Here is a 25,753-nt window from a genome sequence, read left to right as displayed (position 1 = left end):
GCTGGTCTAAAAGGAGCACCTTGTCACCATGACCCCGGCAGTATTCTGCTGGCTGACAGCTGGAAAAGAAATGGGGTTCTTGAGTCCCCCACCTCCCCAATTCCATTCTTCCTAGTCTCGGTAGGAACCACCATCCACTCATTTGTGCAAGTTAGAAATCTGGGAGCTGACCTTCCCGCCATCCTCCCCTTCACTCCCTCGGGGATTTTGTGGGTTGTACCTTCCCAGGTCTCTCCACTTCTCTGTTCCCAGCTGCCACTTGAGTCCTGCTGGATATCTGTGCCTACTCACTGTCTCCCGGCTTCCTTACTTGCTCTCTATAAACCTCCACCTCACTTGTCAGTCTGAAATTTAAAATGTAGTGAACCCCTGTTAGGACTGTCCTGTTCAAATTTTCCCCTAGCACCTACCACAGGCTTACAATGTTCAAGTGGTCCATAAATATTTAATGAATTCAGACCAAATGCTGGGGGTTTGAATTCACCTCTCCAGCCACCCAGTCAGCACTCTGGCTCCTTGGCATAGGGTCACCACGCTGCTCAAAGCTCGTCGTAAGTTCCACCTCGCGAGCATCCCAGTTGGTTCTTCGGCACACTGGATGGATCATCACTGGTGCAAAACTAAAGTTCAAGAACCACGCTGCCCAGACTTCAGTCCTGGCTCTACCACTTACGCATTCCGTGGCCCATCATTCCAAGCTTTAGTTTCCTTACTAGTTAATACTGGAGTACTAATAATATTTAGCCAACCTTTTGGAAGGAGGAAATGAGACAAAAGTTCCCTACGCAGGTGTGGTTATCAAGAATCAGTATTTTTATTAGTAGCATCCTTCATCTCCCAGGCTAACACCAAGAACAAGGCCAGGGTCCTGCCAAGACCCTCGAACCCTTGCTTCTCGAGCCCGCCCCGCCCCCTCACTCATCCCGCGCATCCCAGTCGGCGCACCTACTATGCCCCGCCTGCGCCCCGCCCCCAAGGCCACGCCCTCCACAGGCCCCGCCTTTCAGGGCTCCGCAGCCAATGAGCCCGCGGCCCCGCATCCGGGGATCCCGGCGCGGCCACCGCCTCCCGCGCACACACACGGCCATGGCGGAGGTGAGTGAGCGGGCTGGGGGAGCCGGCCCCCCACCCCCGCGCACCCGCGTTCCTCGCCGCCCGGCCTCGGCCACGTCGGGGCTCCGGGAGCGAGACTCCTCGGCCCCGAGAATCCGAGGCAGTGCCCAGAAAGCCGCGCCCATGGGGACCTGAGGGGCGCGGGGCTCCGTCGGCAGCCGCCCCCGGCCCTGGCCCCCCCGGTTCCCAGGCTGCCACATCGCGGGCTACAGTGCGCATGTGCGGGGGCGGTGGCTCGGCGGGGGCTGCGGAGTGGGGAGGGGCCAGGGGGCGGGCATACGCTGGGTTGGGGGCGCTCCGGTGGCTCCTCGCCAGTCCCCAGCCCGCCGGTGCTCCTGCCGCCCCTCCTCATCCTTGACCAACTTTGCTGAGCGCTCTCTGGTCGTCCGGTCGCAGCGCCGCGCGCTCATCCCGCCCAGATCCAGCTTGGGACCCAGCGCTGCATCCCGCTCTCTAGCCCTCCCGCCAGATGCTGGGCGGGATTTGAACTCGGCACGAGGTGTGGGGTGCGTTGGGGTTTCCTCAGGGCAGGCAGAGTTAGACTAGCCTTTACCGGGGGCACGAAGTTACTTCTTGGAGCTTCTTCTCTTCTGTCGGTAAAGCAGGCCCAAGACCCCTTACCCGATATCCTTGAGGCCTGATATATTTTGGGATTCAAAGTTTTTTCGATTTGAGTAATTGTGGTGTTTGGAACTGTGAAGTTTGATCAAACTCACCTAGGACCACCTGGAATAAAGAAAGATGCTTAATAGCTTCTTGTCAGATCAAACCAGGGATGAAAAACTTTCACTTTTGGGGTTTCTCGACTTTGGGATATTGAGTAGGACCTGCTCTCAACTTCTAGGTCTCTAATGAGGGTGAAATGAGGTACTGCACCTGCTAGGGGCTCAGTATATGTGATGCTTATTGCATGAGGGCCCAGTCTGGGGACGCAGGACATAAGGCCACCTCTAAACAGGTCCATAGACTCTGCAAGTGGTCCTCATCAAATGGGTGGGTGGTGCCACTGAGGCCACCAGGGCAGAAGGTACTCACCCAGTGAGGTGCAGCAGGTTCGTGGGATATTCGGCCTGGTCATAGCACCACGTTGAGTGTTTGCCTTAGCAGGACATGGGTAGGTAGGTGTTGTGGAGGGCGGACTGGCCATTCTCTCCCACCAGTGGCTTTCTCAGGGGCAGCAACAGGCTCTGCATTTGTGCCAAAGAGGGTGTGGGCATCTGGGTGCAAAACTAGAACTCATCAGCCAATTTGGGCCTGGCCTTTTGCTGGGTGCCTGGATCCAAAGGGTTCTTAGAGTTAATTCTCTCTCTCCTTTTTTTTTTTTTTAACAGCATTTAGGGAAACTGAGGCATCATGGGAGCAGTGACTGGCCTTATAGGTTGGAGGCAGAAGCCAGGTCTCCTGATGGCCCAGGAGGGGTGAAAGTGTGGATGTGTGTGTGCTCTTGGCCCAGGGTCGTGTGTGGTATTCTTCCTGGGCACCAGGTGTTGCTGGGCAGTACCATTGGCCTGGAAGATAGCTATGTGTCATGGAGGGAAGGGCCAGACTCCCTAGCCAGCCTCCCTTGACTGCTGCTGACTTTGCCTTGCCCAATGCTGAGCCTCTGGAACCTCACAGCAGCCAGGTGCCCTGGGTGCTCCTGTTACCCCTGTCTACAGTTTGGGGTAGTGTCTTTTGAGTCAATTTGAGTTGGTTTCTTGAGAAAGTCTACATGTGAGGTCCCCTGTGTGCCTGGCTCTGAGCGAGGCCCCGAGGGTCTGGCTGTGAGTAGAAACCCAACAGTGACTGTCCTAAAGGGCCTTTAGAGCCTGTTAGTCAGTCAAGTACCAACAAGTGTGCAAATGTCGAATAGGATGAGCCATGGCCAGCCTCTGCCCAGGAGACTTGTGGCTCTGGAGCCTCTAATTTTGTGTGACTTTGGGCAGGTTGCTGAACGTCTCAGAGTCACAGTTTTCTCATCTCTGAAATGGGAAGAGATGGGAGCAAGAGGTCGCATGAGATCTGGGCTCAGGGCCTTGCAGAGAAACTGAACCTTATAAAATCTGATAACCAGCTGTCTACCGAATGAAGATGGTGCTTTGTTACCTAGCAGTAAGTGGGTGATGAGGATTAGCTGCCTGCTTTTTGTCGTCACCAAAGTAGCCATCAGCACCGGGTCAGTACTGTGAGGGGAGAGGGGGTGCTTGAGAGTAGATGGGGTCCTTTGTAGTGTTTTCCTCACAGACACCTAAGTGCATGGGCTTTGCCTTGTGCTTAAAACCCCCAGTGGCTCTCATTGTCCTTTGGATGTGGTGCCTCCCCTCCCTGTGATCTCTGACTATTGGTGTGGCTCCCCACAGATCTGCATGTCACCCAGGCCAGCCCCCTGGGCTCCTTCCTTTTTCTTGTGTACGCTGTACCCTGGAGGGACTCAGTGCCACATGCTGTTCTAGTGCTCTACAGCCCCTGCCTAGAGATGTCCTTGGGGGGGTTTTCCTGAGCCCAGTGGTGCAGGCCCCCCACCCTGTTCTCTCCCTCAGTCCTGTACGTATCCACTTGTTTGATGTCTGTGTCACCAACTAGACTGGTAACTCGTGGGTGGAGATGGGAGGAACCTGTTTCTGAATTGACCGCTGTGCACGCAGTGCCTACTGCCTCATCTGGCCCAGAGGAGGCGCTCGGTAACGCTGGCAAATGGAGTAGTGTGGTGCTGGAGCAGCCCAGTGGGACCGACCTCCTCCGCTGGTGTGGGTGAAGGGTGTTCCAGTATCACCCGGAAACTCAGTTTTTCAAAACAACAATTAGTTTATCATCTTTCATAGTTCTGAGGGTTGACTGAGCTCAGCCAGGCAGTTTTCACTCCGGGTCAGTCATGCAGTTGCAGTTGGGTGGTGGCTGGGGCTGGAGGAAAGCTTCCTTGCTCAGGTGTGGCTGCTGGTGCTAGCTGCTGGCTGGGGCACCTGTATGCGGCCTATGTGTGGCTTGGGCTTCCTCACAACATGGCAGCTAGGTCCACCAGTGACTGTCTCAGAAGATTCTAGCTGGAACCTGAGTTGCGTTTTATGATCTAGTCTAGAAGTCATAGAATCCCTCCCACCAAAGTTACAGGCCCAGCTAGATGGACAGGGAGGGTCGCAGAGCCCTACCTCTTGAAGGGAGGCAGGCATATCATGTCACATGGAGAAGAGCACACGGATGTACCATCTTGGAGAATTGGATCTGCCACAGTGTCACTGGAGTGTCACGGGTTAAACCTGGAGAGGGGTAAAGTAGCAATTAGATGCAGCCCTGGAAGAAGGGTTGTTCTGCCCCGGAGGGGTCAAGGCCCTTCTCCTGGTGAGACCGGATGGGGCAGTCTTCTGCCCAGAAGCTTGTATCTCCTTTGTGTGTAAATGACCTGGTCTGGACACCAGGTTCTGCGGCCCACTCTTGTTTGGGATCAAGCCTCTGGAATGCTGTCTTCCTTCTTTTCCTCCCCCCACTGTTTTTACCCAGAATTCTCTTAGCCAGCTCCTTATTCTCTTTTTTCCATCTTGACAAGTGGAGCAGTGACTGCTGGCACTTGGACTCTTGTGAACCAGGGGATGCAGCCTGTGGGAATCCCACCCTTGAGGGTGGGCTTGAACTGGAAATCAGGGCAGGGAGAAGGAAGAAATCCGTGAAGTCTGTATTCCCTGGTAAGTTGTGAGTCACTTGGAAATGAACTTGGGGATCTGAGGGCCCCTAAGGCCTCATGGGAGCATGCTGCTCAGAGCCTCCTGGGAGAGGCTGCCTCCTTGTTGCTCCGTCACTCCAGCTGCTGTCACTGCTCCCCTGCCTGAGCCCCCATGTCAGATGGCAAGTCTGACATGGGCCGAGTTCTCCTCAGCCCCTTCCTGGGAGCCGTGCACTTGAGTCAGCATTGGGGCAGAGCTGATCTCCCTTACTGTTTCTGGGAGAAGAGCCATCCATACTCTGTCCTCTTGTGGTTTCCTCCCTCAGTCAAGGCTCTTGGTGGCAGGACACAGAAAGCCAGTCCTGGCCAAGGCGGGAAGGGAGCCCAGGGAGGCTGGTGTGCCTGAGCAGCCAGAAGGGTCCTGGGGAGGGCCAAGGTGGTTTCAGAGGACACTCAGGGGGCTGGCCCCATGGCTGAGTGCCGACTATAGCCCTGCAGGGTGGCCTGCAGGCTGATGGCCACCTGGTAAGGCTGCTTCTGGTAGGCCGCAGACTCGAGCTGGAGCACCAGGTGAGAGGCCCTGCACCTGTGAATCTGTAAAAGGTTTTTGAGTTGCAGCCTGAGTGTGAGTTTCTAGTTGTACCACTTACTTGCTGTGTGAGCTTGGGTAAGTGACCTGACTTCTCTGAGCTTTGATTCCCTTCTTTCTCCCATGAAGAGAATGGTTACACAACCTCTTGAAGTTTTCTTGAGGACCCAGTGAGGAAATCAGCATGGAAGTTCTTGCTGAACGTTTTTTTCTAAATTTTTAAACTTTATTTTAGTAAATATTTTATTTTTTTGCAAAGCACTTCACTGATATATGATGCATTTGTTTTAATGTGTACAGTCCAGTGCCTTTTAGTATACTTGTATTCACGGAGTTGTGCGATTGTTACCAGTCGATTTTAGAATATTTTCATTACCCCTAAAGAAACCTTGTACCCCTTGGCTGTCACTCCCCGTCCTTCCCCAGTCCCCGGCACCTTTGAACTCACTGTCTGTCTCTGTGGATGTGCCTGTTCTGAGCATTTCACATAAATGGAATGACACATTTTGTGGCCTTTTGTGTCTGGCTTCTCAATGACTGTCACGTGTTCAAAGTCCATCCGCTTTGTAGCGAGTGTCGATGCCTTGTTCTCTTTTATGGCTGAGTAATATTTTATTGGTTTGCTTTGGTTTGTCTGTCCATCAGTGGATGGACACTAGGGTTCTTTCCACTTTTGGCTGTTGTGAACAGTCCTGCTGTGAACACTCACGTGCAAGTTTCAGTGTAGATGTGCATTTTCTTTTCTCTTGGAGATCACAGGGAAGAGGAGCCTGTCTTTGTCCCTCTGCTCTCCCAGGTTCTCTCCCAGGGCCCTGTGATTTAGACTGACAAAAGGCAGGCGCAGGTCACATGGGGTAACTAGGTGATAAGTAACTGGGTGGTGCGGATTTGGCCTTCCACAGCATCTGAACAAAAGAACAATAAATCTTAGAGGAGTGACAAAGGAAAGGGACCGAGTTCCTAAAGGCATCAAGTTGTGAGAAGGTAAACATGGGGGGATTTGTGAAAGATCAGGAGAGTTAGTGAGGTTTGTGTGTGCAGACTCTCAGTGCCATCTTGCCTCCAGTGATAAGAGGGCTTCCTTCCTGGTTTGGGGGCGCCCTCACAGGAGTTTATGCTTTGCTTTCAGGCAGATAGGGGCAGAGAGCTCAACCTGCGTTGGGTTTTCTCAGTTACCTTCAGCTTGAAATAGTCCTTATGCCACAGTGGTGTATTTTGGGGTGGCATACTCTGAACCCCTTCAGTGTATGCCTAGGAGTGAAATTGCCAGGTCACACGGTAACGCTGTGCTAACTTTCGGAGGAACTACTCCATCCCAGAGTGGCAGCTCCATCTTACATTCCCACCCGGACCATCCGTGTTCTTCCTGACACACTTGTTAAGAGTCTTTTTGGTCACAGTCACTCTGTGTTTACAAAGTGTTATTTGTGTTTTTGATTAGATTTCACTTGATGTTGAGCATTTTTTCATGTGCTTATTGGCTGACCATTTGTGCATCTCTGGAGAAATGCCTATTCAGACCCTTTGTCTATTTTGAAATTGGGTTATCTTATTATTAATGCATTGTAAGAATTCTTTATATATTCTAGGTGTAAGTCCTTTTTCTGCTATATGATTTGCAAATATCTTTTCCCATTCTGCGAGTTGTCTTTTCACTTTCTTGATGTTGTCCTTTTTTATTTTGGAAGTCCATTGTATCTAGTTTTTCTTTTGTTGCTTGTGCTTTTGGTGCCTTATCTCAGAAGTCATCGCCTAGTCCAATGTAACAAAGGTTTATCCCTAATTTCCTCCTAAGAGTTTTATAGCTTTAGCTCTTACATTTGAGATCTTTGATCATTTTTAAGTTAATTTTTGTATGTGGTATGAGATAGGTGTGCAGCTTTATTCTTTTTCATGTGAATATCCAGTTGTCCTAGCATCATTGTTGAAAAGACCATTTATTCCCCATTGAATTTTTCGGTCACCTTTGCCAAAATTCAGTTGATTGTATATGTGTGGGTTTGTTTTTGGATTTCCAATTTGGTTTCTTTGATTTAAATGCCTAGACTTATGCCAGTACCACACTGTTTTGATTACCGTAGTTTTGTAGTGATTTTGAAACCAGGAAGTGTTCTGGTTCAAGATTATTTTGGGTATTCTGGCCCCTGGAGTTTTCATATTAATGTCTTTGGAATCTGTTGGTCAGTGTCTGCGTGGAAGCCAGCTGAGATTCTGCAGGCACTGCAGTGAGTCTGTAGGTCAGCTGAGGAGTATTAACGTCTTAATGGTAGTAAGTCTTCTAAGCCATGAATATAGGATGTCTTTCCACTTATTTAGTTCTTTAATTCCTTATCCTGTTTTGCACTTTTTAGAGTATTAAGTTTTGAACTTCTTTTGCTAAATTATTTCTGAGTATTTTATTCTTTTTGATAAATGGAATAAATTTATCAAAAAGAACTTATTTAGTTCTTATTATAAATGGAATTTTAATTTTTTTAAAGAAATATGTTTTATTGATTATGCTATTACAGTTATTCTAATTTTTCCTCTTTTGCCCCTCTCCACCCAGTACCCCCATTCCCTCCAGCAGTACCCTCCTTGGTTTATGTCCGTGGGTCATGCATATAAGTTCTTTGGCTACTCCATTTCCCATACTGTTCTTAACATCCCCGTGTTTATTTTGTACCTACCAATTTGTGCTTCTTAATCCCTGCACCTTTTCCTTCTTTCTCCCTCTTCACCCTCCCTGCTGATAACCCTGCAAATGGTCTCCCTATCTATGATTCTGTTCCTATTCTGTGTGTTTGCTTAGTTTGTTATTCAGGTTGAGTTATTGATAGTTGTGAATTTATTGCCATTTTAATGTTCATCATTTTGGTCTTTTTCTTAAATAATTCCCTTTAGCATTTCATATAATAATGGCTTGGTGATGATGAACTCCTTCAGTTTTATGCTGTCTGGGAAGCACTTTATCTGCTTTCAATTCTAAATGACAGCTTTGCTGGATAGAGTCATCTAGGTTGTAGGTCCTTGCTTTTCATCACTCTGAATACTTGCCATTCCCTTCTAGCCTGAAAAGTTTCTTTTGAGAACTGAGCTGAGAGTCTTATGGAAACTTCTTTGTAGATAACTATCTGTTTTTCTCTTACTGCTTTTAAGTTTCTGTTTATCTTTAACCTTTGGTATTTTAATTATGATGTGTCTTGGTGTGGCCCTCTTTGGGTCCATCTTGTTTGGGACTTTCTGTGCTTCCTGGACTCATGTGTCTATTTCCTTCACCAAATTAGGGAAGTTGTCTTTCATTATTTTTTCAAATAAGTTTTCAATTTCTTGTTCTTCCCCTTCTCCTGGCATCCCTATGATTCGGATGTTGGTACATTTAAAGATGTCCCAGAGACTCCTTAGCCTCTACTCATTTTCTTTTAAATTCTTTTTTTCTTCTTGAATGCTTCTTCTTCCTTGTGTTCCAAATCACTAATTTGATTCCCAGCTTCATCCCCTACCTGTAGATTTTTTAAATTTCACTTAATCTTCATTTCTGCCTGGGTGTTTTTTATGCTGTTGAAGTGCCCAGTGAATTCCTGGAGCATCCTAATAACCAGTGTTTTGAACTCTGCATCTGATAGGGTGCTTATCTCCATTTTGTTTAGTTTGTTTTCTGGAGTGTTTTTTTTTCTTTAAAGATTTTATTTATTCATTTTTAGAGAGAGGGGAAGGGAGGGAGAAAGAGTGGGAGAGAAACATCAGTGTGTGGTTGCCTCTCGTGTGCTCCCCACTGGGGACCTGGCCTGCAACCCAGGCACATGCCCTGACTGGCAGTCGAACGGGCAACCCTTTGGTTTGCAGGCTACCACTTAGTCCACTGAGCCACACCAGCCGGGGCTCATTTTCTGGGGTTTTGTTCTTTTCTTTCATTTGGGCCATGTTTCTTTGTCTCTTCATTTTGGCAGCCTCCCTGTATTTGTTTCTGTGTGTTAGGTAGAGCTGCTTTGACTCTGTCGTAGTAGCGTGGCCTGTTGCAGAGAGCACACCTGTAAGGTGTATGGGGCAGAGCCTTAGGTAATTGCCAGGGTGAGGCCACCCATGTCACCTCTCTGTGGCTCTGTGTGGGGGAGGGCTCACAGAGGGGACAGTACTGCTGCCTGGCCTCTGGAGTTTTGCCCGGGTGAAAGCTGTCTCCCAACACTTGCCTTGCCAGTCTCTCCACTTTCTCCCCATATGTCACTGGTGCCCTTCCAGCTGTATCCTGGTGCCCTGGTGCTGAATCCCAGAGCGGGTGGGTCTGTGTGAGTCGTAAGTCTGTTGTGGGCCCTTTAAGAGGAATCTCTTAAGAATCTTGCAGTTTCTCCTGCTGCCTATATCCCCACTGGTTTTTTCAGCCAGGAGTTATGGAGACTTACCTCCCTGGTCCTGGAACCCTGGGCTGAGTGGTCTGGTCTGAGGCTGGGGTCTCTCACTCCCGAGGTGTCCCTGCTGATACTTACCCACCACAGGTGTATGTGGTACTGCCTGTTCAGTGTCTCTGCACCTCTCCGTGCCTCTCCGCACCTCTCTGCCCCTCCTTGTCTGGATGAATGTGGCTTCTTTAAATCCTTGGTGGTTGGACTTCCATACAGCTCAATTTTCTGACAATTGTGGGTGATACTTGTTTTGTAATGTAGTTGTAATTTTTGCTATAGTTGTGCAAGGAGGCGAGGCATGTTTACCTGTGCTTCCATCTTCATTCCCTTGGACTTGTTTTCTTAATTTTGGGGGGTGTTGTTAATTGCTAGTATATGGGATTAAAATTGATTTTTATATGTTGACCTTGTATTCTGCTACCTTGCTGAACTCACTTATGAGTTCAGATATATATATATATATATATATATATATATATATATATATATATATATATAAATTTCTTCCCTTACCTGAAGACATTTTTTCACTGCTTTTTAGAGAGAGAGGAAGGGAGAGAGAGAAACATCGAAGTGAGAGAGAAGCGTTGATTGGTTGCCTCCTTTTCGTGCATGTGGACTGGGGATTACATGCGCCCAGACCAGGGATCGCATGTGCCCAGACCAGAGATTGAACCCCGCATGGCTCATTTGGTTGGGCGTCATTCTGCAAAGCAAAAGGTTGCCATTTTGATTCCTGGTTGGGGCACATGCCTGGGTTACGGGCCTGGTCCCCAGTTGGGGTGCATATGAGAGGCAACTGATAGATGTTTCTCTCTCACACTGATGTTTCTCTCCCCCTCTTTCTCCCTCCCTTCCCCTCTCTCTAAAAATAAGTAAGTAAAATCTTTAAAAACATTTCAACTTACGAAGACCAGTCATGGAGAGAGAGCAGGAATTGAACCTGCAACCTATATGGTTACTGGCTGACACTCCAACCAACTGAGCCACACCGGCCAAGGCTAGTTCGAGTATTTTTTTAGTAGATTTTTTAGTATCTTCTGTGCAAACATTACTTAATCTGCAAAAAGGAATAGTTTCACTTTTTCCTTTCAATTTTGGATTCCTTTTATTCCATTTTCTCACCCTGACTAGAACTTCCAGGGCTGTGTTGGGCAGTCATGGTTTTCAAGGTTTATCCGGGTGTCAGTGTAGCTTCTTTTCGTGGCTGAGTCATATTCCAGTGTGCGAACGGGCAGCCTCTTGCTTACCCAGTCGTCTGCTGAAGGGCTCCTGGGTTGTTTTACCTTTTGGCCTTTGTGAATCCTGCTGCTGTGAACATGTATGTTTAGTGTGGACGTATATTTGCAGTTCTCTTGGGTATGTACCTAGGAGTAGAATTAAATACTGCGTTATTTGAGATAAGTATGTTTACTTCTGGAGGACTTATCAGATTTCCCTAAAGTGGCTATTTTGTCTTTTGAAGGCTGGGACCCTTGTGAAATGGGCTGTTGTGTTGGGCATGGCTGTCAGTGAATACCTGTTGGGTGTGTGCAGCAGGGCTATGCCTGGGCCCGGATTACCTGGTCCCTGTCCTGGGTGGGTAATAACTGCTTTTGGCTCCTGGCTGTGCCAGGCTCATCACAGTCCCTGTGGGTGCTGTTTTTCCACTTGGAGATGAGGACATCGAGGTTCCAAGGTTCTTGGAGCTGATGTGTAAACCTACATCTGTGCATCCTCTGGGTGCTTGACCTAGAAGCAGGGGACTAACTTTTCTAGCCGCTGCATGCCTGGTGCTCCCTCCTCAAACCTTGGAGGCAGCTTGCATGTGTCACCCCTGGAGTCCAGATGAGTCTACTTCCTGAAGCCGCCTGGGGAACCAGGCTCTGACCTGTGCTTGCTCTTGGTGGGTCTGGGCTGGCTGAGCTAACCCTGCTTCTCTTCCTTTGCAGGCCTCCTCGCTGGAGAGGCAGAGCCCTCAAGTGGTCTCCTGCCTCGCTCATAGCCTGTGCACCGGGGAGCCTGGATTGCCGACAACAGCAGGTGCCTCCTTGCCCTACCTTCCTCCTGCCCAGGGCTGTCAGGGCCACTGCAGCTGTGAGAGATAGAGCCTTGCTCTGCCTGGCGAGACAGAGAAGGTGTGCTGGCCCCCAGAGTCCAGGGACAGGCGTGCGGGCAGAGTGGTCAGGGCCCTGTTTCTCGATCCAGGGGAGGACCAGAGTGCCTTGGTCCGGGGTGAGGCAGGGGTTCCTGCTGGTGTCTGCGCTGAGGCTGAAGGAAAAATGGGGGCTGTGGAGGTGGAATGGGGGCTGTGTGGGCACCTTTCCTAGGTGCCTGCACCTTCCCTGAGCTGGTTGCTTGCCTCTTTCCACTTGCCCCCTGCGATTCCTCCTACTGCTTCTCGGTGCTTTGGACCCATGTGGAGGGCCAGCCTTTTCCTTCGTGGCTTCCTAGCTTGGGTTGATTGAGACCGAGCTATTTTTTTTGTTTGTTTGTTTCTTTTAAAATTCAACTTACTGCCCTGGCTGACATGGCTCATTTGGTTGGGCATCATTCTGCAAAGCAAAAGGTTGCCATTTTGATTCCTGGTTGAGGCACATGCCTGGGTTGCGGGCCTGGTCCCCAGTCAGGGCGCATGTGAAAGGCAACTGATCGATGTTTCTCTCTCACATCGATGTTTCTCTCCCCCTCTTTCTCCTTCCCTTCCCTTCTCTCTAAAAATAAGTAAAATCTTTAAAATTTTTTCAACCTACAAAAACCAGTCATAGAGAGAGAGCAGTGAGCACATCCTGACTCTTTTGGAAACACCCCAAATCTGGTAACATCTACTACCCAATGGGCTGTGCATGGGACACGCTGAGGGAGAAGAAGGGACTGGCATTTGTTGAGCCTGCTGTGTGCTGTTCCTTGGCCTACTCCCTGCACTGTGCCTGCAGCGACTCATGGAGGTGGGTGTACAGCATCACCCCTGTGTTTCTGGAGCTGAGGGCCTTGCTCAAGCCATGCAGGGACCAGGGACCAGGAACCAGGGACCAGGTGTGCAGCCAGCTCCGTTGAGTCCCGGTACTGCATTTACACAGACTCACCTGGCGCTCCTCTCTTCCTTGTCCACTTGCTCTCTCCCCAGACCCTTCCTTGTAGGCGTCTGTAGTCAGGGAGACCAAACAGTCCCCCAGGAAAACACATCCCTAAAATGCCCAGAATTCGTGTGCAGTTAGCCAGGTGTGCTCTTCTGTCAGGAGTCCTTCTACTGGGAGTTCTCACATGGTACACTGACACTGCTGAATGCCAGCGTGTACTGACACACAGCCTCATAATGTGCACACTTATACACACTTGTGTGCACACAGCCGCACACTTAATTTAGGTGAACATGTGTATCCAGGCACACACAGCTGTGCATGTGCATATATGTATGCATGTACACACATTACATACCACAGCTGCATATATACACATGCATGTGCATCTACACAGCCGTGTGCAACCATATGTGGCTGCCCACGTGTGTGCGCACATATGCACAGCCTCAGAACTGCATGCACACATACATGCACATACACAGCCTTTCATGCATACACATGCACACATGGCCACATGCTGTGGGCTTTGTCCCTGGTGGCAGTTGGGCCGCTGTTGCTTTCTCTACCCTAGCCATGTTCAGTCTCAGTGCAGTGATGGGGACGGGTGGGGTGAGGAGCTCACACAGGTGGTGTCCCCTCTGTAGGTGTGTCCATGGCCTCTGCAGACCAGCAGTTCAACCTCGCAGAGATCTTGTCACAGAACTACGGCATCCGGGAGGAGTGTGAAGGGACCACGAGACGCCCAGAGCCGCCTGAGGAGGAGCTGGACAAGGACTTCATCTCTCAGGTACTTGGCTGAGCTGAGCCCTTCACTCCATGTGGGTGGAGCCCTGCTGGGCAAGCCCACAGTTTTTTCTTTTGGTTACATTGGTCTGCAGGCTGCTCAGATTCTATAGTAAGTTCTGCTTGCACATCTGTTTGCGAAGCTCCAGGCCCTGTGCTAGGAGCTTAGGTCACAGGGGATAGGCCAGACCTGGGCTTGCCTTCAGGGGCTCTAGGGCTGTGGACCAGAGCGGTGGATAGACCTACCACTCTCAAACTTTGCGGCCTCAGAACCCCCTTATCCTCTTAAAAGTTATTGAGGATCTCAAGCAGCTTTATTGATGCAGTGTATGTACAGTAAGTTAATTGTCAATGGAAATAATAGATTTTTTAAAAAGATTTTGTTTATTTATTTTTAGAGAGAGCAGAAAGGAGGGAGAAAGAGAGGGAGAGAAACATGATGTGGGAGAGAAACAGTGACCGGCTGCCTCTCTCACGCCCCCAACTGGGGACCTGGCCCGCAACTGGGAGGCATGTACCCTGACTGGGAATCGAACTGGCAGCCCTTTGGTTCACAGGCCAGCTCTCAGTCCACTGAGCCATACCAGCCAGGGCTGGAAATGTTATGAAAATGAAAAAAAAAAAAACTTCTAAAACAAAACCAAAAAAAATTAGAGAAGAGTGGAATAGTTTGTTTTTGGTTTGTTTTTGTTTTTTTAATTTATTTATCTTTAGAGAGAAGGGAGAGGTGGGAGAAAGAGAGGGAAAGAAACATCAATTGGTTGCCTGTGCCCTGACTGGGGATCAAACCGGTGACCTTTTGCTTTGCAGGACGGTGCCCAACCAACTGAGCCACGCTCAGGTCAGGGCAAGTGTGGAATAGTTTTACAGTTTTGTAAATCTCTGAATGCAGAAACAGCTAAGAGAATCCAGCTGGTGTTGTAATGTGTTCTTCTGATTGCAGTGTGAATCTGGCCTCAAACAAATCTGTTGCAGAAAAAAGGGTGGAGTATTTAACAACCTTTTCAGAGAGTTGCCGTTATTCTTTCATTCTAGACCAAAATTCAGCAACTAGTCATTTTGTAAAGGGTGATTGCAGAGTGGATTCTGTAGCCACATCTAGTGAGCTTCCTGTATTTGGTTACGCTGCAATCCAATGGTCTTGAACTTGGTGTGGATCTTAACCCAGGTGTGATCTCATCACCTCTGCACTGGTGACATGTTTACAAAACCCTGCTTCCCCAGCATATAGATCTTCCACATGTTGACAGAGTTCACAATATAAAATCTAAAACACGCATTTGTCAATCTCATAGACCGGGGGTGTTTACACACCAGACATTTATTTTGTCACAGTTCTGGAGGCTGAAAGTCCCAGATCAAGGTCTTACAGAACTTTTTGTGGGGAAGTCCCTTCCTGGTGTGCAGATGCCGCCTTTTTATGGGGTCTTTACATGGAAGGGAGAGAGCTCCCTTATTGAGTCAGATACAGCAGTCAGCTTGGGGACTAGGGACCCAACATATGGGGGGGGGCACATAAACGTTAGTCTATAACAGACAGTATCAACCCTGATCTTACCAGATGCCTGTTAAGTATTGGGATCTATCTATCTATCTATCTATCTATCTATCTATCTATCTATCTATTTATTTTTACGGACTAACCACAGGGCATTTGTTTAGCTCGGTGTCTTGGATCACTTGGTGCCAATTTGATCTTACGACCAAAACAAATGTCTTCTCTTCAAAAAAGAAAAAAACAATGTAAAAAAGTTCAACATGAATTTATAACTTCTTAAGACTCTCAAACATAAATCAGCTAATTATTAGCTAAACACTTAGGTCTCAATTTTCTTAAAAACCAAGAAAAAAGGCTGTAATACCCTATGTAAAGCAGTGAGCCTTCCATTTTGTATTACCCTACCAGAGGCTGTGGAATCTTACCAAGTTCACACTGTCAGATTCCTGTTTTCCAAAATTAGAATTTTTTGCTTAAAACCTCGTTTCATCCTCACAGGAACCAGAGTCAGTCATATCTTTGAAAGTAACCAGCCACTCATTCCATGTCTGAGACAGTGTCCCAGCCTACCTCACCACTTCACCGTTACAAGTGCGTTTCTTAACAGTCACCACCTCACTTTGGGATGTGGCTAGTACTTCCTACATGCTTCCCATTTTCTCACACAGAAAATTAAAATGACATCTGCACAGGATGTAAGTTAACAAAATCAGTAATCTCATACAGGATATTCTTAAGAGAAACGGGCATCTTTTTAAAACTGAGTGTGGCCCTGGCTGATGTGGCTCAGTGGATTGAGTGCCAGCCTGCGAACCAAAGGGTCGCCTTTTGGATTCCCAGTCAGGGCACATGCCTGGGTTGCAGGCCAGGTCCCCAGTGGGGGGTGTATGAGAGGCAACCACACATTGATGTATCTCTCCCTCTTTTTCTCCGTCCCTTCCCCTCTCTAAAAATAAATAAATAAAATCTAAAAAAACCCCCAAAACTGAGTGCGGCTACAAGGAATGTGCATTGGGGACTCATGCACTTTGTGCTCCTGCCTCCAACAGAGGGCGCTGTCCACGGACCATTGTACACTCCATTAGCACAAGTGCCAGTGTAGTGGAAGACTGTATGGCATCATAGTGTTGTGAAGGTCCCAGGGAACCCAGGCGTCTTTGGGTCACTGTGTAAACCCCTCCAACAAATGCATAATTAGAAACTGTGATGGGCAAAATGAGTGTTTTCTGTCCTGTGTCCTGTGAGAACTTTGTTGGAAGTCGGCAGGGTGCCCCTTGAGAGGAAGGGCTGGGAGGAGGCTGCCTGGTCCTCTACAGCTACAGGTGGAAGTCCCTGCGGGAGGGCAGGAGTTAGGGGAGGGGCGGCAGGTGCTGACTCCTGAGAGAATGAGAGGGAATGCTTGAGAGGCTGGAGGCTAACAGTGACCCTGGGGTCAGGACAGAGTGTGGTCAGAAGGCACTGGCCTCAGAGGTGAGCAGAGGCTTACAGGAGGGTGAGAAACAGTGATTCAAAAGCAGTATTGGAGAGGAAGGTAGCGATAGTTTTTGTCTCTTCCTTCCCAGTAATTAAATACCTTATTTCCATTTCTTGTTCTGTCGGATGGGTTCGAAGTGTCAAAACAGTGTGAGTAGCTCTGGTGTTCCCAGTCCTGCCTTTCTGTTCTGAGTGATGGGGTTGCTCTGGCCACACATCGTTGGCCAGCCAGTGCTGACAGCACCTCTGCAGCAACGACAGAGCACCTGTCTCTTCACTCAGAGTACTGAGGGCTTTGTAAAATCAGAGGTGGGCATTGGGTCTTCCCGGATGCCTTCCTCCACATTTATCCAGTCATGGGTCTTTGCTCTCCTGATATACTGATGTCATCAGTTGTGAGAGATTTCCAGGTAGCGCACCATCCTTGCTTTCCTGGAATCAAGCCTGCACCGGTTTGAGCAGGGAAGCTATTCTGGGCAGTGCAGCGTGGACTGAAAGCCAGTCCTGGCTCCACCCCTCAAGGCTGGAGACCTTGGCCACATACCTGACCTCTCTGGGCTCTGGTGTCTCATCTGTGCCTCTCCCGGGGCTCATAAGGGAGTCATTGGGTAAAGGACTGGACTTGGAGTTGGGCTGGGGTGAGTTGCTGTGAATGTGACAAACTGGCCCATGGGGCTCAGACAGAAGGAGGGGAGAGCAGAACCCCTAAAACAGTCCCTCCTGACAGAGCCCTGTCCCCCCTCAGAGCAGTGACATGCCCCTTGACGAGCTGCTTGCCCTCTATGGCTATGAGACATCAGACCCCATCTCAGAGCGGGAGAGTGAGGGCAGCGATGCCACAACCAACCTCCCGGACATGACTCTGGACAAGGTGAGAGGGGTCTCTCCCTGGAAGTGGTGGGAGGATTTAGGGAGGACAGACATGAAGGCCTTGGAAAAGCGGAAGTGCTGTCAGTGATGTGAGGCCAGGCCAACTTCTTAGAGGGCCCTGCTCTCCTGTTCCCGAGTCATAGCTGATGCAGCAGCCGGCTGTGGCCACCCACCCAGCGTTAGAGTGGCCACGAGGAGGGGGCTGAGGCAGAGAGACCCTGACCACTGGCTGAAGGAGGGGCAGAGTGGAGAAACGTGGCTGGGAAGGAGGAGAACCAGGGAGGTCCTGACCCTCGGGGTTCTGCCCAGGTCAGGGGTGGTGCCAGGAGGAGGGCTTTATTGCCAAAGTTGAAAACCAAATGCACAAGAAGAGAGCAGTGACTGGGGGCTCCGACTGTCCCCAGCCAGGCATAGGCAATGTCCCTTTCCAGGCTGCAGGGGTATGGGCTCGGGGACCACACGTATCCATGCTGGTGCCCTGGCTGCCCTGCTCTGGTGCGTGGTCTCCTCATCTGCAAAGTGGGAAGAACAGCCCCACGTGAGCCCTCGCAGCTCCCAGAGGGAGGTCCCTCAAGTTACTATCACTGTTGTTAGTGTTATTTTAAGCTTGTTAATCAGACTGCAAAAATGTTCTTTACTTTTTGTTAAAAGGAACAAATAGCGAAGGATTTGCTTTCAGGGGAAGAAGAAGAAGAGACACAGTCCTCCGCCGATGACCTCACCCCCTCCGTGACCTCCCACGAGACCGCCGACCTTTTCCCTAGCCAGAATGGACGTAGGTGTCCTGTCTGCTCCTCGGCTTGGGCTGGGTCGAGCAAGGCTCTAGTGATGCAGATGGAGGGGCCCTGGGCTGTTGGGGGATAAAGAACTCAGGCACTGATGTCTGGTGCCTCAGGGGTGCCCTGTTCTCCATCTGAGCCTCTTTGGGGTTCCCGTCTCTCTGGCCTGTGAACTGAGACTGAGTGGCTTTGGTTTACACAAGGAGGGGATGTGTTGGTTCCTGCAGCAAAAAGCCCGTCAGATACGGGGAGCATCCTGGCAGTATGAGGTGCCGTGGGCCCCACGCCCGGTGATCACGTTTCCACTCCTTTGTCCACTGCGAACCCATCATCTGGCCAGGGCCTGGGACATGCTTCTTGTCGGGAGTGGCATAGTGGGGGGACGGGGAGGGTCAGGTGGGTGTAGAGTGGGCTGCAGCAGTGAAGACCCTGGGATCCACTAGCCTGGGGGGCCACCCAGTGCCTCAGATGTGTCTCACCTGCTCCCCTTTTCCCAAAGCCCGCTTCCTGACTGGCACAGACAAAGTGCTGGGCTCTTCCACCTCGTCTGACAATGAGGAGGACCCTCTTCCTGCCAACAAGTGTAAGAAGGTGCGTGGCCCTGACCCTGCGGTACCTTCAGCGTGGGCCTCTGCAGAGACAAGTGCATGGCTTCTGAGAGGTGGGCTGCACTGGGACTTGACTGTGGTGTCGGGACCTCGAGCCTGTGCTGCTGCGGCATCGGCTGACCCAGGGATGTTGCCCCAAGGTCCTGTCCTGGTGCTCAGGGCTAGCCATCAGGACACCAGGTCCTCAGGCCTCGCCCCCTTGTCACATGACTGGCTATAATGAACGGACAGAAAAGTAGGTGGAGACACGCAGTTGCTCACATGCCCACACGTCCCCAGGTCTCTGCCTCCCTTTCTCAGACCATAGGACTTGGCACCTGTGGGAAGATTGCACAGATTAACACCGCCCTGGGCTCTGGGCATGGCTGGGCCTCGCATCTGCCCTGACTTCCTGGGCCTTTGCCTTTGCAGGAGATCATGGTTGGGCCTCAGTTCCAAGCTGACCTCAGCAACCTGCACTTGAACCGCCATGGCGAGAAGAGTAAGTGGGTCCTGGATCAGGGTGGGGACAGGGAGAAGACATGAAAACTCCACTCCAGCCAAGAAGGAACTTGTTGCACATCCAGCCAGAGCCAGTTCCCAAACCCTCAGGGAATCTGAGGGGCGCAGCCAGGGTCAGGTGCCGCCCTGCACCAGCTGTGGGCAGCAGGTTTGCAGAGTGCTCTGTGGGTGGGAGGAAGCAGGGAGACCTGCCTCTGCCCAGGGCTCCGCACCTGTCCTCTGGGCATTCATGTTCTTCCCTGCTTAGCCCACAGACCTCTTCCTTACCTTATCTGTGTCCCGTGGCAGAGTCTTCCAGAAGCCTGTGTCCCTGTCCCTGCTCCGTCCTTCAGGATACTCCCCGACCTGGACTTGATTTGTGTGTTGATCCCCCTACAATGTGTACTGGCCTCTGTTCTTCGAGATAGAAATTGTCCCCTCCATTTAGAGATGAAGAAAACGGTATTAAGTCAGGTGCCTACTGCGTCTTGTTTTTTGTTGCCCCAAAGCCTCCGCAGGCCCTGGCTGGCACTCTTGGCCCAGGAGGCTTTTCCCAGATGTCTCTGTAGCTGGGATTGAGGGTGGGGTAGGACAGACAGGGAAGACAGGGACCCTCAGTAAAAAGTAAGGCCTCCTGGGGCCAGAGGCTGGGACGTGGGTGTGATGGGATGTGCTTGCTCTGTTGTAAGCAGTTTGGACAAAGGGAGGGGGATAGAAAAGTGGAGCTAAGCTGGGTCATAAGGGACACTCCTGGAACCCTCTCTCAGAGGGTTCTGTGCACGCACCTTAGCTATACCTCCAGAGGGGCTGGAGCCCAGCTGTTAAGTCTGCCCTCCTGCCCTTGGCGTCTCCTCCAAGCTTGCCCTGCGTGGAGCAGTCTTTGGCCCTGTGGGGGTGGGAGTTGGCCTCTCAGTTGTGTCACTGTGAGGTTAGGTCCACCAGGTGGCGTGTGCATTGTGTGCACTGCTGTGTCACGTTCCCTGTATGAATGTGCTACATTGGTCATCCCCTCTATGGGGTGATACTGCAGTCTGCGGTTGTGGTTATGCATGTCCTTGGGTGTGTCTTAGTGGATAGATGGCTGGGAGGTGTCTGGTGGCCTATGTTGGATCTGTGGGTATTGTTTGGGGGGTCCTGCCAGCAGCATGCGGGGCCCCAATGCTCCATATCCTCAGCAACACTGGATATTGTCTGTCTTACTGATTTTAGCCCTTCGGTGGGGTTGAGTGGTGTCTCATGGTGGCTTTCACTTGCGTTTCTCTGATGAGTAATAATATGTCTACTGGCAGATACCTCTGCTTGGTTATCTCTTGTGAAGTGCCTGCTCAGTGCCCGCCCCCCGCCCCCTGCCCCCCGCCCCTTAATCCTCACCTGAGGACATTTTTTCATGGCTTTTAGAGGGAGAGAGACAGACAGACAGATACTGATGTGAAAGAGAAACATCAGTCAGTTACCTCCTGTACACACCCTGACCGAGGACAGAACCCATAACCTAGATATGTGCGCTGAAGGGGAATTGAACTCACAACCTTTTGGTGTGCAGGATGATGCTCCAACCAACTGAGCCACCCGGTCAGGGCTCCCCATTTTTAAATTGGGTAGTCTTTCTCTTTCTTACTCGTGGGCTCCACCTGTGGTCTGGATACAAGTCCCGTGTGGGCGCTGTGCACTGCCCATTTCCTCCCAAAGTCCAGCTGACCAGTCTGTATTGTAACCCTCTGTGTGGGCTGTGGAAGGAGCCTGCAGGTCTGGAAGATGAACTCCTTTGTTCTCCCTGTTTCATTTGAGGCTGTGATGTGACTTAATTTGGTTTTTGTATTATGGTTGGAGGTTGGGGCCTGGGTCCATTTTCTCACTGCTCGAGTGTTCACTTGCTCGGGCACCACATACTGAAAAGGTCGTTTTTCCTCCACTGGACCGCAGTGGTGCCCGTGTGGAAAGCCCGCTGCTGGTGGTGTGTGCGCTGTTTCTGGGCTTCTGTGTCCACAGTGTCTGGGTGGGTGCAGGGCCTCCAGCCTCGAAGTATCGCGGCACATCATGTAAGCTTGTAGATTACCTCGTCTGTTGCCGTGACACTGCCTGTCATTTTTCCTTCGTGTTTGTCCTTGCCAGGCTTTGGGGTCATGTATGCTGCTGTCACCAAGTATGCTGGCAAGTGCCTTTTACTAACATCTGGGAGAATCTGTGTGAGATTGTTGCCATTTCTTGTTTACATGTTTGGAAGAATTCCTCAGTGAAGCTGTCTGGGTCTGAGGTTTACTTTGGTTTCGTGTTTTCGGAAGACTTTTAATTATAAACTCAGTATGTTTAATAATAGAGTTCTAAGTTGCATTTTTGAGGTGTTTATCACATTAGTAAGTTGCTAACTATTATAAAAAAGGTCATAGTATTCCTTTATCTTCCTAATATCTGTAGGGTCTAGAGTGGCGGCCCTTTTTGAGTCCCGATATTGATTTTTGCATTTTCTCCTTTTTAGTCCCTGTTGATCAGTCTTGTTAGGAGTTTGTTACTTTTATTACCCTTACAAGGAACTAACTTTTGGCTTATTGATTTTTCTCTGTTGTCTGATTGCTTTTTAATTGATTTTTACTTTTTCTTTCCTCCTAGTTTATTTCATTTTGGTTTGTCATTCTTTTGTTCACATCGTGTTAACTTCTGTGACTTAGAAGCACTCTGTTTAATTTCCAGATGTTGGGGAATTCCTTGTTGTCCTACTGTTACTGATTTCTAGTTGAATTCCAGAGAACATACTCTGATTTTAGTCCTTTGAAATTAGTTAGCCTTGTCTTATGACCAGTACTTAGTGTATTTTGGAAATGCTGCTTTCCGTGTTTTTATATTTCAAGTTGTATTTTCTGTAAGTGGCATATTTTTCTAATTTTTTATCCAGTCTCATACTCTTGCCTTTAATAGAGAGTGTGTAGCCCCGTTCCATTTTGGACTGTTTTTCTTGTAGTCGTGGGAACAGTCGGGATGGGTCACCATGTTTTGTTTTCTCCTTGTTTCATCCGCTCATTTGTCCTTTATTTATTTTCTCTTGTCTACTAAAAAAAAGGTTTTTTTTTATCCTCACCCAGCGACATGCTGATTGATGCTAGAGAGAAGGGCAGGGAGGGAGAGAGAGAAGGAAATACTGGTGTGAGGGAGAAATATCGATTAGTTGTTTCTCGTGTGCGTCCCAAACAGGGACCGAACCCGCAACCTTTTGTTTTACAGACGATGCTCCAACCAACTGAGCCACACTGGCCAGAGCTTGTCTTCTTTTTGATTAGTTAAGTAGTTTTATTCTATTTTTTCCTCCTCGAGATCGTAAATTTTAATTGTCACATTACCGCTTTAGTGATTACTACTGATCAGTGATTTTCAGTTCTACCCGTACGCCACGAGAAGTTTTACAGCATGCGCTACCTGACTGTTTATTTAATCAGGGACACTGACCTCTTTTCCCGTAGATTGTCAAGTGAAAAAATGACAGTTGTCCTGGCTGGGTGGTGCAGTTGGCTGGAGTGCTGTGTCACGCGTCCAGAGGTGTGCAGGCTTGATGTCTGGTGGGGGCGCGTGTGTGTCGTGTGTTTGATCCAGGGGCGGGGCGCACACGAGAAGCAACCAATTGGTGCTTCTCTCTCGCACTGATGTTTTTTTCTCTCCCTTCTTCTCTCTTTAGAATCAATAAACATGTATCCTCAAGTGAGGATTAAAAAAAAAAGACAGCCAACACAATAATAGCCATCTGGTGTGGGTGAATCAAGATTATACCTATTTTTTTTTGTCAGATTGGCAAAAAAATATATTTTTTGGTGTGCTGCAGAATTTTGGTAATCAGTTTATGTGCGCCGTGAGATGAAAACGGTTGGAAATCGCTGCTTTAGATAAGCGCATTCTGGTGTCCTCACCTCCTGTGCACTGCGCTGCTGCCGCTTCCGCAAGGTCTGCAGGCACCACAGCGGCCGTGTGGTGCTGTAGGTGGCAGGTGGTCCCCCAGGTCAGGCGCAGCTGCCTGGACGGTCTGTTCACTCCCTCCGGCTTCCACTTGGGATCATTTCCTTCAGCTTAAAGAACTTGCTCTTTACTGTTTCTTGTGATGTTGATTAATTCTTTCAGCTTTTGGTTGCCTGGAAAGTCCTAACCTCGATTTCACTTTTGAAGAGTACCTTTATGGGTCTAGATTCTAGATTTGCCAGCTTTTTTCTTCTCACATGTGAACCATTTCACTCCATTGCCTTTGGCATCTGTTGTTGCTGCGAAAAAGTCAGATGTCTGTCTTACTGTTTCTGTTGAGATTCTTGTTCACTGTTTCCCCGCAGGCTGATTACATTTTTCTTTTATCTTCCAGCATTTTGCCCAGATTTGCCCAGGTGTGGTTTTCTTTGTGTCTGTCCCGGATTTCTTAGATGTGTAGTTTGGTGTCACGCATCGGTTTGGAGACTTCTTGGCTGTTCTCTCTCCAGATTTCCTCCTGCCCGATCTTTGTTTCTTCCGTCTCTCAATTACATATGTGACTGTCTCCCGCATCCCCTGTGTTCTCTCTAAATTCAGTTTGGTTCCTTCTCTTTGATTTTTATTGAATTCTTTTTGGTTTTACTAATCATGTCTTCTGCTATGTCCAGGCTGCTATAGAGCTGTTCACTGGGTTCATAAATTCACACTTTGTATTTTCCAGTCCTGGAAAATACATGTGATTCTTTGAAGTCCTGTTGCTAACTCTCATTTTCAGCCATTTGTGGATTTACTTCTGTTGTTCCACAGTTTTTCTCTCACATTCACACACTCGGTAGATGGAGGGCTAAGGTTATAGGATGATGTTTTTTCCCAGAGAGGGGCCTCTTGTCCTCTCAGGCTAGCTGCTCTGGTCCAGGCTGGACTTGGATCAATACGGAGGGGTAGGAGGTAGCTCCAGGCCCACAGGGGCTTTCACACCAGGAGAGGATACTTCGCCTGTGGTTCTCAGCACCAACCCAAGAGTTGTTTGTTCCCAGGCAATTTTCCAACCAGAGAGATTCCAGTGTAGGAGCTGTTTTCCCAAGTGTGTTTTTCACTTTCTGGCCACTGCACTGGGTTGGTTGGTTGTACTGTTTGCTTTTCAGTCCTTGTGCCTCTTCCCTAGATAATTAAGAGGTGCTGGCTCTGGGGCTTCCCAGACCTGAGCTCTCCCTGCAGTCTCGTCCTCATCACGTCCCTCCCCGGCTGGAGGCTGCCATCCCCTGCTGCCATGGGGCAGGACTCCCCTGCCCTGGGCAAAGTACACTCGTATGTGGCTGGTGTGGTGCTGTGGCTAGAGTGGCTGTGGCCTGAGCCAGACCACTGGGACCCAGGTCTCAATGCCATCAACAGATCTAGGCTCTTTGCTCTGTTTCCTCAGGACTCTTTTTTTCAGGACTTGTAAACTGTGCAAACGGGTTCATCCTCCCTGAACCCATTACCCATAACTCCCTCCCCAAAGGCCTTGCTCAGAAGGCCCCCTTTCCTCGGCCAGGCCAGTTGCTGCCTCCTCCAGGTGGTAGCTGTTCTTTGGAGGTGCTGTGATGGCTAGCCTGGTGGGAGCTTAGGGGAGGGAGCATGCACTCTTCGAAGTGTGGGTGTGGACCACAGGCCCGCAGCTGACCCTGACCATCCTTCTGAACAGTCTATGAGAACGAAGACCAGCTGCTGTGGGACCCCAATATCCTCCCTGAGAGGGAGGTGGAGGAGTTCTTGTACCGGGCGGTCAAGCGGAGATGGCACGAGACGGCTGGGTCTCAGCTCCCGGAGGGAGAAACAGTGAAAGATAGTGAGCAGGTAGGCAGTGTGCTGAGTGGTGTGAACACCCCTGTGTCCTTGCCCTGATGGTGGTAGGAGCACCCCCACATCCCAGCCCTGATGGTGGAGTAAGTGCACCCTGATATCCCATCCTGGTGGTGTTGCGAACACCCTCATGTTCACACCCCTATGGTGATGTGAACACCCCCATATCCCTGTCTCGAAGGTGGTGGACATGCTTCCCATGTCTCCACCCTGATGGTGAGGTAAATGCCCCCCGATATCCTCACTCTGATGATGGTATGAATGCTCTCAATATCCCTGCCCCAGTGGCGTTGCAAATGCCCCTGACATTCCCACGTCGATGGGGTAAATGCCTCTGATATCCCCACCCCAACGGTGGTGTGAACACCCCGTATCACTGCCCCAGTGGTGTTGTAAACACTCTCCACACCATACCCTCCCACGCCATACCCTGATGGCGGTGCGATGCCCCCATGCCCTCTCTGATGGCAGGGTGAATGCCTCCCATACCCCCTTGACTGGCGGTGAGGTGCACGCCCTCAGTCCCCCTGCCCTGGTAGTGAAGTAAATCCTCCTGCTATTGCTGCTGCTGAGCAGGTGGGAAGAGGCTTTTGCTCCCCCAGGCACTGTATGAGCTGGTGAAATGCAGTTTCAATGTGGAGGAGGCTCTGCGGAGACTACGGTTCAACGTGAAGGTGATCCGAGGTGAGCCCCCCACCGGCCTG

The 25,753-nt window shown here is 49.9% G+C and overlaps 1 protein-coding gene across 4 annotated transcripts in view; it reads left to right on the top strand.

Moving 5' to 3' along the window:
• Positions 1 to 1,048: 1,048 nt before the first annotated feature.
• The window catches only part of MIER2 (MIER family member 2), a 29,835-nt gene continuing 5,130 nt past the window's right edge, over positions 1,049 to 25,753 (top strand). For 3 of the 4 annotated variants that reach the window (XM_053911661.1, XM_053911663.1, XM_053911662.1), the window contains exons 1-9: positions 1,049 to 1,095; positions 11,647 to 11,737; positions 13,422 to 13,564; positions 17,277 to 17,402; positions 18,053 to 18,176; positions 18,680 to 18,771; positions 19,200 to 19,269; positions 24,892 to 25,043; positions 25,652 to 25,733. In XM_053911661.1, coding sequence (XP_053767636.1) covers positions 1,087 to 1,095; positions 11,647 to 11,737; positions 13,422 to 13,564; positions 17,277 to 17,402; positions 18,053 to 18,176; positions 18,680 to 18,771; positions 19,200 to 19,269; positions 24,892 to 25,043; positions 25,652 to 25,733 — 889 coding nt within the window. In that variant the 5' untranslated portion in view covers positions 1,049 to 1,086. Of the gene's footprint in view, positions 1,096 to 11,646; positions 11,833 to 13,421; positions 13,565 to 17,276; positions 17,403 to 18,052; positions 18,177 to 18,679; positions 18,772 to 19,199; positions 19,270 to 24,891; positions 25,044 to 25,651; positions 25,734 to 25,753 lie in introns of those variants that run through there. The other variant, XM_045202644.2, reaches the window with a different exon arrangement.

This window comes from Desmodus rotundus, chromosome 9 (assembly GCF_022682495.2).
Source record: "Desmodus rotundus isolate HL8 chromosome 9, HLdesRot8A.1, whole genome shotgun sequence".
Classification (NCBI taxonomy): Eukaryota; Metazoa; Chordata; class Mammalia; order Chiroptera; family Phyllostomidae; genus Desmodus; species Desmodus rotundus.
The sequence above is the reverse complement of the archived record's forward strand: the minus strand, read 5'-3'. Positions and strand labels throughout refer to the sequence as shown.